The sequence below is a fragment of the Liolophura sinensis genome, chromosome 6 (genome assembly GCF_032854445.1).
Source record: "Liolophura sinensis isolate JHLJ2023 chromosome 6, CUHK_Ljap_v2, whole genome shotgun sequence".
Classification (NCBI taxonomy): Eukaryota; Metazoa; Mollusca; class Polyplacophora; order Chitonida; family Chitonidae; genus Liolophura; species Liolophura sinensis.
The window spans coordinates 78,522,539-78,535,021 of NC_088300.1; the positions used below are offsets into that span (position 1 = coordinate 78,522,539).

The following is a 12,483-nucleotide window of genomic DNA, read 5'->3' on the forward strand; positions in this document are numbered from 1 at the left end:
ATCTGATGTACATGTAGAGACAGACGAACCCACAGTGGTGAATTCTCATCTGGGCCACACTACATCACATAACAATAATAGCATAAGTCAGCTATAGCAAATCTGATGTACATGAAGTTGTCAAATCATATATGCAAATGCTATATTCCATGTGATGACAATGACCACAAACAGTGTTCTGAAAACTAATTTGTCAACCAGGCCCCAGGTACTTAAATTGTTTACGAGAGCTGGTAACAAAATTAAGCAGGCCTTTCCTATTTGATGTGATCCCCGAAGGACAGAAATCAGAAACAATCAGTGAGTATGGGTCTCACCATAAAATCACATTTTTGGTGGTTTCTAAGTAATTCAGTGTTGGAAATCCAATAAATTCAATGCCTTTTTCTACTAAACTGAAAAAACTTATTTCTTATTAGTACATCTACATGTCACAAGACGTACATGCTTACCACTAACTTAAACAATGTTTCATCATCACAGCTCTGTAAAGGTTAGACTGACTGGTATTCAAATAAAAAACACAACATAAACTGTTAATTCCAGTATAGCTTAAATTAACGCAAGAACTATATGTTGATGTAGAAACAAAACCAAAAGTGGCCTACATGTTGTGTTCCTTGTCAGTGACCATTCAGGCCAATATGGATAGGTCAGCTGGCCCCTCGGACAACCATGCCAGTCACGTCCTCTAATTTAAGCCCCGAATCAGCTGTCAATTTCTGATATTGTATCTAAAATGGGACATCATACAGTTAGATCGTTAACAATCTGATTCCAGCATTCCAGCATGTCCTAATTGGCAACCTTCTCCACTGCTGACGGAAATCATACAAGAATACACATGTGGTAACTGGGACAAGTATTACAGTGAGGCTTCACAAACGACTGTCATGAAACAGACCCAGCTAGACCATGAGCTAGTTTATGCGACATGTCACCCAGACAGTTTATGAGCCAGGTTTATTTGACAGTCCCGGCCAGCAAAAGAGCCAGTTTATGTGAAAGATGGTGTGACATACCCAGTCAGACCATGAACTATATCTGACAGACTCAGCCAGACCTAATATGGCAAACCCAGCCAGGCCATGAGCCAGGTAAAATGACACACCCAGCCAGACCATGAGCCAGGTAATATGACATTCCCAGCCAGACCACGAGCCAGGTAATATGACAGACGCAGCCAGACCATGAGCCAGGTAAAATAACAGACCCAGCCAGACCATGAGCCAGGTAAAATAACAGACCCAGCCAAACCCTGAGCCAGGTAATATGATAGACCCAGCCAGGCCATGAGCCAGGTAATATGACAGACCCAGCCAGACCACGAGCCAGGTAAAATAACAGACCAAGCCAGACCATGAGCCAGGTAAAATAACAGACCCAGCCAAACCCTGAGCCAGGTAATATGACAGACCCAGCCAGGCCATGAGCCAGGTAATATGACAGGCCCAGCCAGGCCACGAGCCAGGTAATATGACAGGCCCAGGCAGACCATGTGCCAGATCATATGACAGACCCAGCCTGACCATGAGCCAGGTAATATGACAGGCCCAGCCAGACCATGTGCCAGATCATATGACAGACCCAGCCTGACCATGAGCCAGGTAATATGACAGGCCCAGCCAGGCCATGTGCCAGGTAATATGACAGGCCCAGCCAGGCCATGTGCCAGGTAATATGACAGGCCCAGCCAGGCCATGTGCCAGGTAATATGACAGGCCCAGCCAGGCCATGTGCCAGGTCATATGACAGACCCAGCCAGACCATGAGCCAGGTAAAATAACAGACCCAGCCAAACCCTGAGCCAGGTAATATGATAGACCCAGCCAGGCCACGAGCCAGGTAATATGACAGGCCCAGCCAGGCCATGTGCCAGGTTATGTCAGAGATCCAGCAGGTATATGTGCAAGATTATGTCACAACTATAGCCAGGTTATGAGACAAATTGTTTGACAGACAAGGGTTGTAGATCAGTCAAGTTGTGTGACAGCTACAACACCCATAGAGTGCATGAGCCAGGCTGTAGATGAATGTGACAGCTACAACACCCACATAGTACATGAGCCAGGCTATAGATGAGTGTGACAGCTACAACACCCATAGTGTACATGAGCCAGGCTGTAGATGAGTGTGACAGCTACAACACCCATAGAGTACATGAGCCAGGCTGTAGATGTGTGTGACAGCTACAAAACCCATAGAGTACATGAGCCAGGCTGTAGATTAATTGTAGTTAATTTTTTAACTCTATCAAAAAATAAAATGTGGCATGTTGTCATAAATGTAAATTATGTTATAAATATCTAAATACATACATGTTTATTTACATAAAATCATGTTCTCGTGCTGACTTTTGAATCTGACTGAGCAGTCCCAAACTGTATGCCTTATTTAAGCTCCTATTTCATAAATGGTAAATCTGTGGTGGAGGACTGACTGTTATGAAACATCATCAGGAAGAATCAATTTAAGCATGAAGGATGGATTCGCGGAAATGGAAGAGGTAGGCAGTATGGGCCGATGGATTGTCAGTGTGATAAGCGACTCGTCATCACCAGGTGAACAGCTTCATATTTAACCTGCTTCACTCTCTATCGGTCAACCCTCAAGGGTACAGTAGTCAATATCATGGTGGATGCTATTACAGGAACTGTGCACACCACTTCTCCCACACCTATCAAAATTCATCCACGCCACCTTGCTTCGCTGGTTTTATGCAAATACCAAGATAGATTCAATTCACATGGCGAGTGTGTTGGATAAGCGTTCACACTGCTCTCATATCTTTCAATGTTAATATTCCCTAAACTCACCATCCTACACGCATTAAGGTTCCATAGAGACAAACTGCTGACTTTACCAAGACCCAAACACAAGATGCACTATGTAATTGTAAGCATTTACACGTATAGCAGTAGTGACAGTTGCCTGAAGGTCGCACACACAATGTTCAAAGACAAACATCATGCCAGCCTGGGTCTATGGCTCATCGGCTCACACAATAACTTCATATAGTATTCTCCTTCATCATATTTAAAGTTTTTCACACTAGTTTTCTTTTCAGGTTGCAGCTTTCATAACTTTGATCATTGCGACCTAGCAGACCATTTATTATGGATCTCAAGTACCTTGGATGGCTAAGATAGCAAAAAATCAAATGAATAATAGAAAAAAATTATAAAAAATAAAAAGGTCATATAAATGTATAAGGATATTAGATGTGAAACAGGCAAGAAAAAACAATGAGGTGAACAGTAAATTGATGGCATTCCATCATGCGACAAAATCATTAACATGACTGATATTTATTACTTGAACTGCATGGCTGCATGCATGTTAATACACTCTTAAACTTATCAAATACATGAAATGAAACAATTTCCAAAAACTAACTGCAATTAGTGTGAATAAATTCACTTCAACTTCTGTTTAAAACGGTGTTAAGCTCCTAAAACAAAGAAGATCAAAGCTTGATTAAAAGCTGTGAAATAAACTTTAAAATTGTATAGCAACTGTGAAGACTTGTTTACAGACTCTTTTTAAGGGATGGAGTGTGTCATTTGCAAACAAAATCCGCTGAATGTGAAAAATGGCTGGTGATGCCAGCACACACACACAAGACACCCACTGAGATAAGAGGGAAGCATGTTATTAAGGGGAGGTAATCTGATGGGAGCCATCAAGACAAACAACAACCTCACCCTATTTCTCTGAGTGGGTGTGCACACATATCTAAGAGAGCAAATGTATTCTGCAGCATGCACAGACACCCCTTAGGCAACAGTAAACCATAAGCATTTCAAAACCTAATTATTGGTGGCTAGGTACAGGTCAATATCGCTGAGGTCTAAGCCTGTTTAGTGATGGCTGCGTGCTGGATTTGGCAGACCAATCAGATGGAGTTCTGAGGCTGTAGTCCCATGCTGGCAATCCAGCTCTCAAACAGAGGCTTCGTAAATAGTGGTTGCCATTAACACCTGATTATATTTGAACACGGAACCAAGCAAAGTCAGTTAACAGAGTCAATAGTGTTGCGGCAAACTAGGAATTATCGCCCGCTAATCATGATTGCCAACTGATGAGGTTGGCGGTTCCGCCCTCATTGGATGGACACATTGCGATTTTATCTTGTTTCGGACATTGTGAAGCCAGCGGTGCCTGTACTCTTCTATCCATGGTTCATTTGTACATTTTCAAACCAAGCATAGTTGGACTGCAGTCATCCTTACACCAATCCATCAGGTTAACATTGGCACTATTACACAAACATCAATTCTCCAGCATATATCAATCTTAATGTTCCCTCCACAGCATGAGACTCCTTACAACCCCGCTAAAAGAACACTGGCTATACTGTCTTCCATCTCAGACCAGCCACAAAGCACACATTTGGTGATAAGTAAAGATTGTAATGGTGACATTTTTTCCCCTAGCAGAATGCAAAGAAGATGTTCACAGTTCACCATTACAGTTATATCATCAGTTCCAAACTCCTACAGTACCCATCATGGATTTCCATGGGTGAACTACTCACTTTCTCTAGTGTCTGGAGAGATCAACCCTTGGAGAATAAGCTATTTCTTGTATCACCTGTGTTGTTGTGAAGAAAGCTATTTAATGTAGTTCTGAAACCATTTGAAATACTGACATGAAAGACATGAAATGACACTATACACAGTATGTCCAGGGCTCTTTGAGAAAAGCTTGCAGCCAGGTCAACAACTGGCTAACAAAACTTGCTCTGAAAAATATAACATGGAAATCAAAGAAATATCTTTCAAGCATATGAGGATTTTGAATGGTTTTCAAATGTCACTTTTAGAAAGAGTAATTAACGTCTCTGTGTAAATGCATCAATAACAATGAATGTGAATATGCCTCTGCCTTGAAATATATAATTATGTGCCTTTCTTGTCATGATTGTTCTGTGTGACGCCATCTCAAGATAATTTCCTTTCAAAAGATAATGCATCACGTTAACTAAGACCTATAAATATAACACATTAAACACATCCAAAACTGCTAAAATCAAATAGGCTTTGTTGTCTCTGTTAAACACTGATAAAACGATGGTCTTATAAAAGGCACCATAACTATAAAACATATCTAGTAGTCACAGGTGATTGATCTCAAACTTAAGACAATGTTTACACGTATCCTGGATTTGGCCACCCTATATAAAAGTGTTTTGAAATCACTGCAAACAATATACATGTATACATCTGCAGGCTGTAAAACATGAAATGAACATCATGTGCGCACATATTAAATGGAAAAATACATTCACGAATAGCAATTTCAGAATTTGATCTCGCCTAGACATACATGCAAGTGTACTAATGCAAATTAATGAAAAACAAATACCTTTTGATATCATTCACTTAAAATTAAAAGTCTAAATAATCACAGGCTATTAGATTTCATGGTGTCCAAGAAAATGTTTGGTGGTCCAAACATAAAAGTACAGTCAGAGAGCAGTGTGAGTAGCGGGTCTAAGGTTCCTATAGTCTATTAACCCAGAGAATTCAAGAAAACCAAGAAGTTGTACTTTGTGACAATGGCTGATGGCTTTGCACAGAGCTTAACACTTGTAATTCCTTATCCCCTGAATCTTTCCTTTCTGAACTCAGAATATTCAAGAACCACAACAGCAAAAAATCATTCTTGTTTTCTTTCGTACTACTTAATCTGTAAGTTGTCATGGTGAAGCCACATTCCAAGTTACAACTCTGTCTGAAAAACTTTATATCACTGTTTATAACTTATCACTGAGTTCACAACACAAGATCACTTCTTCTGTTCACAGATTTAATACTCCATTTGCCACAGCAAAATACAACTGTTCACTTCCCGCCTACTTCCTACCACTTGCGTGATTTTACGTTGGTCTCCTAACTCTCCTGTGTTGAAGGTATTAAAGTAACCATTAAACCCAGAATGTTATCATTTTAGATATCCAAAACAGGATAAAAATGCTCATAACTATGTTAAAAATGGATGAAAAAGGCCCCAACTCAAACTTCATCTCTAACTTGTCATGGCCAAGCCAAGTATGCAGCTTCAATTCAATACAATGAACCATTTTGAAAAAGAGTATTGAAGACTTATTCATGACAGACTGACAGAGGATGTGTCACGTCAGTACCAGTGGGAAGTCAATCACTCAATCATCCAGATTTACATCTGTTTTCCTGTCATCAAGGAAGGCATAATATAATTTTTGAATATGCATTTTTTTTCTTCCTTTTAGAGTATTATCCTGAGAGATGGGATCAAACAACATCAACCAAATGAGACTTCATCAAATTTTGTCCAGTGAAAGCTGGTCATACTGTTCATCCAATGGAACTCAACGTCTCTGCTTTGTATTGGTGTGGAGAGGTCCTAATTTGGGTTCGTCCATCAGCGGATATGGCTACACTTCACAGCTCTGCGCCAAATCCAAGTGACAGGGCCAGAAAGGAAACGCGCAGTATAATCATGGTGAATTGAAATCATCTGAGGTGGTCTGGCCGAGGAGTTATTACCACTCAAGTGCTCCTCAGAATGACTAGCTTTAGTCTGATTAGGTATAGCAGTCAGGAATAGAGATAATACTTTAACCACACGTTCCAAACACAAATATCTGATAGAAAGACCCATGATTAAAAAAAAAAAAAAAGTTACAACTGTTATGAGCTTAATGATATTTTCAAAAAGATGAGTTACATTTAAACTTAGTTTTGGTTCCGTGTAGAAAGTGCTAATCAAACTCAGCGTGTACATGTAGCTTCTATGAAGGGGAACTATCCTTGCAATATCCCCCTGGGACTGGTCAAGTTACAGCACTGAAGCCATAATGTAACAACAGGGAAGGTTTTATTCTCAAACCATTGTTTGTCAGCCACATTTGAGCAAGCCACTCTACATCCTTCCACACTGTGTACTGTACAGTTCTCAAGGTGATACACAAGTCAGTCAACAAACATCCTCTTCAACATAGTTCATAAACACAGATTCAGTGGTGTTACACAACAGACACATGCATGTGTAGGTCACTGCCAAACAACCATACTTATCAATTTGAAGATTTTTAACCCTATACTCAAGGATTATTCACTTCTATGATATGGTGATCCATTTTTATGGGTAGAAGAAGTACATGGTGTAAAACATCAACCGTCTGTACAATACTGATGAACTTCCCCATGTTTCACCTACTGTAGGAAGACAGTCTTCCATGAACATACATGTACATAAAACAATTATTGTCACCAAGGCCCAAATAACAATAAAAATTCCTTGATGAAGACAAGTATTGAACCAGCTCCTTGTTTGCCAGAGGTTTGGTGCCTTAATTATCACTAATTATGTCTACTCCCCATACACACAATAATAATAAATCAGATACGAGTTATCCTTTAATGAAAATATTTTCTTTAGCAGAAAGTAACATTATTTTGGGAATTCTTGAATACATTCTCACGCTCTCTGCGTTAACAGTGAAAAAGCTGATTGAGACCAAAGCTGTACTGATATTATACTAGTATCTAGGGAAGTATACATGCATGTACTGGCCACTGAAGTTCATATCTACCAATTCACTGAAGTTTATAGATACCAATTCACTGAAGTTCATAGCTACCAATTCACTGAAATTCACAGCTACCAATTCACTGAAGTTCATAGATACCAATTCACTGAAATTCATAGCTACCAATTCACTGAAGTTCATAGCTACCAATTCACTGAAGTTCATAGATACCAATTCACTGAAGTTCATATCTACCAATTCACTGAAGTTCATAGATACCAATTCACTGAAGTTCATAGCTACCAATTCACTGAAATTCATAGCTACCAATTCACTGAAGTTCATAGATACCAATTCACTGAAGTTCATAGCTACCAATTCACTGACATTCATATCTACCAATTCACTGAAGTTCATAGCTACCAATTCACTGAAATTCATAGCTACCAATTCACTGAAGTTCATAGATACCAATTCACTGAAGTTCATAGCTACCAATTCACTGAAATTCATAGCTACCAATTCACTGAAGTTCATAGATACCAATTCACTGAAGTTCATAGATACCAATTCACTGAAGTTCATAGCTACCAATTCACTGAAATTCATAGCTACCAATTCACTGAAGTTCATAGATACCAATTCACTGAAGTTCATAGATACCAATTCACTGAAGTTCACTACCAATGCCAAAGTTGGGGCAAAAAAGCAAAATACAAACTATGCTCTCCACATGAAGTTGATAGCTGAAGTCTACTTAATAGTAAAGAATTTGTACACAGACTCAAGCTTGTGTGATAGGCAGTTTTCCTGTATGCATCAGTTACAGTTATATGTATATATACCTGTTGAAAACTATCAAGGCTGTCAGTTGGGGAATTTCAGAAATACATAAGTCAGGTACATAAATTTGGACAGTTTTTTTTATATTTCTTAAATACACAACTTGAATTCCAGCCCAGAACTGAATACTATTTCCTGTGCCCTCCCTTCAGTTCTCTTGGAACTCCTGAATGATTGGGCATGGCTTGGTTGACTTCTGATTGCAGCCTTCAACCGAGAACTACAGCTTTATGTAATATGTTTCTGAATTTATAATCTGTCTGAAGATACCTAAACATCCAAAGTTTCCGACTTTCCACAGAGTTTTGTAAATGACGTCTGTTCCTAACAACATCTATGAAGCACAACATTTAATAGTGAGGTTGTCATACATGTACATGTACATGTCCATTTACTACACTACAGGAACAAAACACTGCAGTGCAAGATAAATCTAAAAGCTGAAAAAAAGAAGAAAAAAAAATAAAATAAAGTAAAATAAACCCAGGCATACCCTGATACAGAGAAATTTAGAACTAATGGTTCTGCACATTTAACCAATCTGCTGTCAAATATAACAACACAGAGTTACAGCAATCCCTGATTAAATTACTAACAACAAATTGTTGCAATTTAATCACCACAGAAATGGATTTTTTGTGTTTGCAGACCACATATATGCATTGTCACAGAACTACCAAAATTTGAGGTTAGTGAGCTAACACATGGGTGGTGGGGTAAACCATTTAGCGCTTCCGGAAAGGACAAGCAGACCAAGAACTGTCAAGCAGTAAGTACACAAGGCGAATCCAGGACAAAGCCCCAGTGGACAGAAACCCCATGGACAAAAGCTCTGTCGTATAAATTAACCCAAAAAAATTTTTGACAGTCTAACAAACATGATGTTAAATATCTGTTGACGGGAATTCATATAGTGACTTTATTTTCCATCTAAAAATTTGCCATCAAAGTGCATCCCGGTCTGTCACTTGGTTTTGTCATCAAAGCTTAATCCAGTCTGTCACTCAGCTTTGTCATCAAAGTGTATCCCAGTCTGTCACTCGGTTTTGTCATCAAAGTGTATCCCACTCTGTCACTTGGTTTTGTCATCAAAGCTTAATCCAGTCTGTCACTCAGCTTTGTCATCAAAGTGTATCCCACTCTGTCACTTGGTTTTGTCATCAAAGTGTATTCCAGTTTGTCACTCGGTTTTGTCATCAAAGTGTATCCCGGTCTGTCACTTGGTTTTGTCATCAAAGCTTAATCCAGTCTGTCACTCGGTTTTGTCATCAAAGTGTATCCCACTCTGTCACTTGGTTTTGTCATCAAAGCTTAATCCAGTCTGTCACTCAGCTTTGTCATCAAAGTGTATCCCAGTCTGTCACTCGGTTTTGTCATCAAAGTGTATCCCAGTTTGTCACTCGGTTTTGTCATCAAAGCGTAGCCCAGTCTGTCACTCAGTTTTGTCATCAAAGTGTATCCCAGTCTGTCACTCGGTTTGTCATCAAAGCGTAGCCCAGTCTGTCACTCGGTTTGTCATCAAAGTGTATCCCAGTCTGTCACTCGGTTTGTCATCAAAGTGTATCCCAGTCTGTCACTCGGTTTTGTCATCAAAGTGTATTCCAGTCTGTCACTCGGTTTTGTCATCAAAGTGTATCCCACTCTGTCACTCGGTTTGTCATCAAAGTGTATCCCAGTCTGTCACTCGGTTTTGTCATCAAAGTGTATCCCAGTCTGTCACTCGGTTTTGTCATCAAAGTGTATCCCAGTCTGTCACTCGGTTTGTCATCAAAGTGTATCCCAGTCTGTCACGCGGTTTGTCATCAAAGCGTATCCCAGTCTGTCACTCGGTTTTGTCATCAAAGTGTAGCTCAGTCTGTCACTCGGTTTTGTCATCAAAGTGTATCCCAGTCTGTCACTCAGTTTTGTCATCAAAGCGTATCCCAGTCTGTCACTCGGTTTGTCATCAAAGTCTATCCCAGTCTGTCACTCGGTTTGTCATCAAAGCATATCCCAGTCTGTCACTCGGTTTGTCATCAAAGTGTATCCCAGTCTGTCACTCAGTTTGTCAACAAACCGTAACTTAGTCTGTCACTCGGTTTGTCAACAAACCGTATCCCAGTCTGTCACTCGGTTTGTCATCAAACCGTATGCCAGTATGTCACTCGGTTTGTCATCAAAGTGTATCCCAGTCTGTCACTCAGTTTGTCAACAAACCGTAACCCAGTCTGTCACTTGGTTTGTCAACAAACCGTATCCCAGTCTGTCACTCGGTTTGTCATCAAACCGTATGCCAGTATGTCACTCGGTTTGTCATCAAAGTGTAGCCCAGTCTGTCACTCGGTTTTGTCATCAAAGTGTATCCCAGTCTGTCACTCGGTTTTGTCATCAAAGTGTATCCCAGTCTGTCACTCGGTTTGTCAACAAACCGTATCCCAGTCTGTCACTCGGTTTGTCATCAAACCGTATGCCAGTATGTCACTCGGTTTGTCATCAAAGTGTATCCCAGCCTGTCACTCGGTTTGTCATCAAAGTGTATCCCAGTCTGTCACTCGGTTTGTCAACAAACCGTTACCCAGTCTGTCACTCAGGTTCAACTGTTTTCCTCTCATCAACGTTGTATGCACGTTTTGAAAACAATATCACCAAAAATGATGGTGATGTCTCTTCATCTTCTTGTTTTATTCCACCACTATAATCTGTCCGCACTACACTCAATTTGTTTGGCTGTGGTATTTCAGCATGGTATACAGGTTATAACTTGCTATAACATATTTATCTAAAAATTTTGATTCTTTAGAAATTTAAACCAAGTCATATTACAGTTCACAAGAAAAATATTATTTTTGAATACTCTTAAATAGAATTTTAAAAAAATTATCTTTATACTGTGTATTTTTTTCTATTTTATATGCCCTACATGGATGTACATGATAAAAGGAATCAGTGATCTTAATGTTATCTTAATTGGCAGCATTCTATAATAATTGCATAATTAAAATTTATATATTATTCCCCGAAATTGGAAAAAAATTAATGTTGGCTGCATGTTTCTGAAGATCTACACTCTGAAAGATCAAAAGAGGCATGTTTTCTGAGGTTAAAATCATCACTGCTACACGTTTTTTGCCATCCCCCATTTTCCTTAGAGGTGTTAGGCCATAGCGTGTAAATTATATATCCGGGATAGGAATAACTGACACATATATATGTAAGATTTGTGTTCTTAGAATAGGAAAAAAGTCTAACACAAGCTGCAATACAGCAATTGCTTACCATACTTGTAGACTTTAGTTTTCAGTTAAGCCTGGAATGAAGGTCGAGCATTATGTGCACTGCTGAGAAATATATAGCTCTTGCCGATGTCATCAAAAATGGTTACCATACATGCACAAGATAGAACGAGTAAGATGGGTTTCTACTCATTGCAAACCTATATTGAAATCTGAAATCTTCAGGGAGAATGTTTCAACTTTTCTCAAACAACTTATGTCATTTACCATATACACTTAATACTGATCGAGGGGCTCCTTTGCGCCGGGGATTTTGCCCATCAGGGCTTTAGACCATCCCCCAACCAAGGCACTGAGCAAATACTGTTTTTATTGACCTGCCAAAGAATCAAAGAGCTGTTGTGATTGGCTGATTACTGTCCACTGATGCCAATAATGGTGAGATAATTCTGTGTACCCGTGAGCGCCATGATGTAAAGGCTTCTTAAGAGCTTGTCTGCTTCACTCAAAAGGAAAATTAAAAACAGAGTGACATAATCACCACTTGTACTTACAAAATCCCACCCAAGATGAAACATGCAGTTGCTATGGGGATGGCAGCCGGGTACCTCTTCTCCCATTGGTCAGTGGTCAGTTTCTTCACATAATTCAGCCAGAGGATAAGGAACAAGGCAATGGACACATTAACCCCAATCAGCAGCAGACCAATATTGAGCCAGAATCTGAAAATACACATAAAAACACTGATAATTAACAGCTGTTTGCAAAGCAGTCCAAACAGAGAATAAAAAGCAACAGCCTTGGTGTAATTAATAACGAGAATGAAAACAACAAGGTTTGTTTGAATGCAGAGTCTGTGGTCTGCCATTTTCTCCTGAACACACGGCTCCAAAGCGTACTGCATGAATCACG

General features: G+C 39.6%; 1 protein-coding gene across 1 annotated transcript in view; it reads right to left on the reverse strand.

Moving 5' to 3' along the window:
- The window catches only part of LOC135467949 (transmembrane protein 128-like), a 61,184-nt gene that overhangs the window by 28,836 nt on the left and 19,865 nt on the right, over positions 1 to 12,483 (reverse strand). The window contains exon 3 of the mRNA XM_064745894.1: positions 12,126 to 12,293. Within this exon, the coding sequence (XP_064601964.1) occupies positions 12,126 to 12,293 (168 nt within the window). The remainder of the gene's footprint in view (positions 1 to 12,125; positions 12,294 to 12,483) is intronic.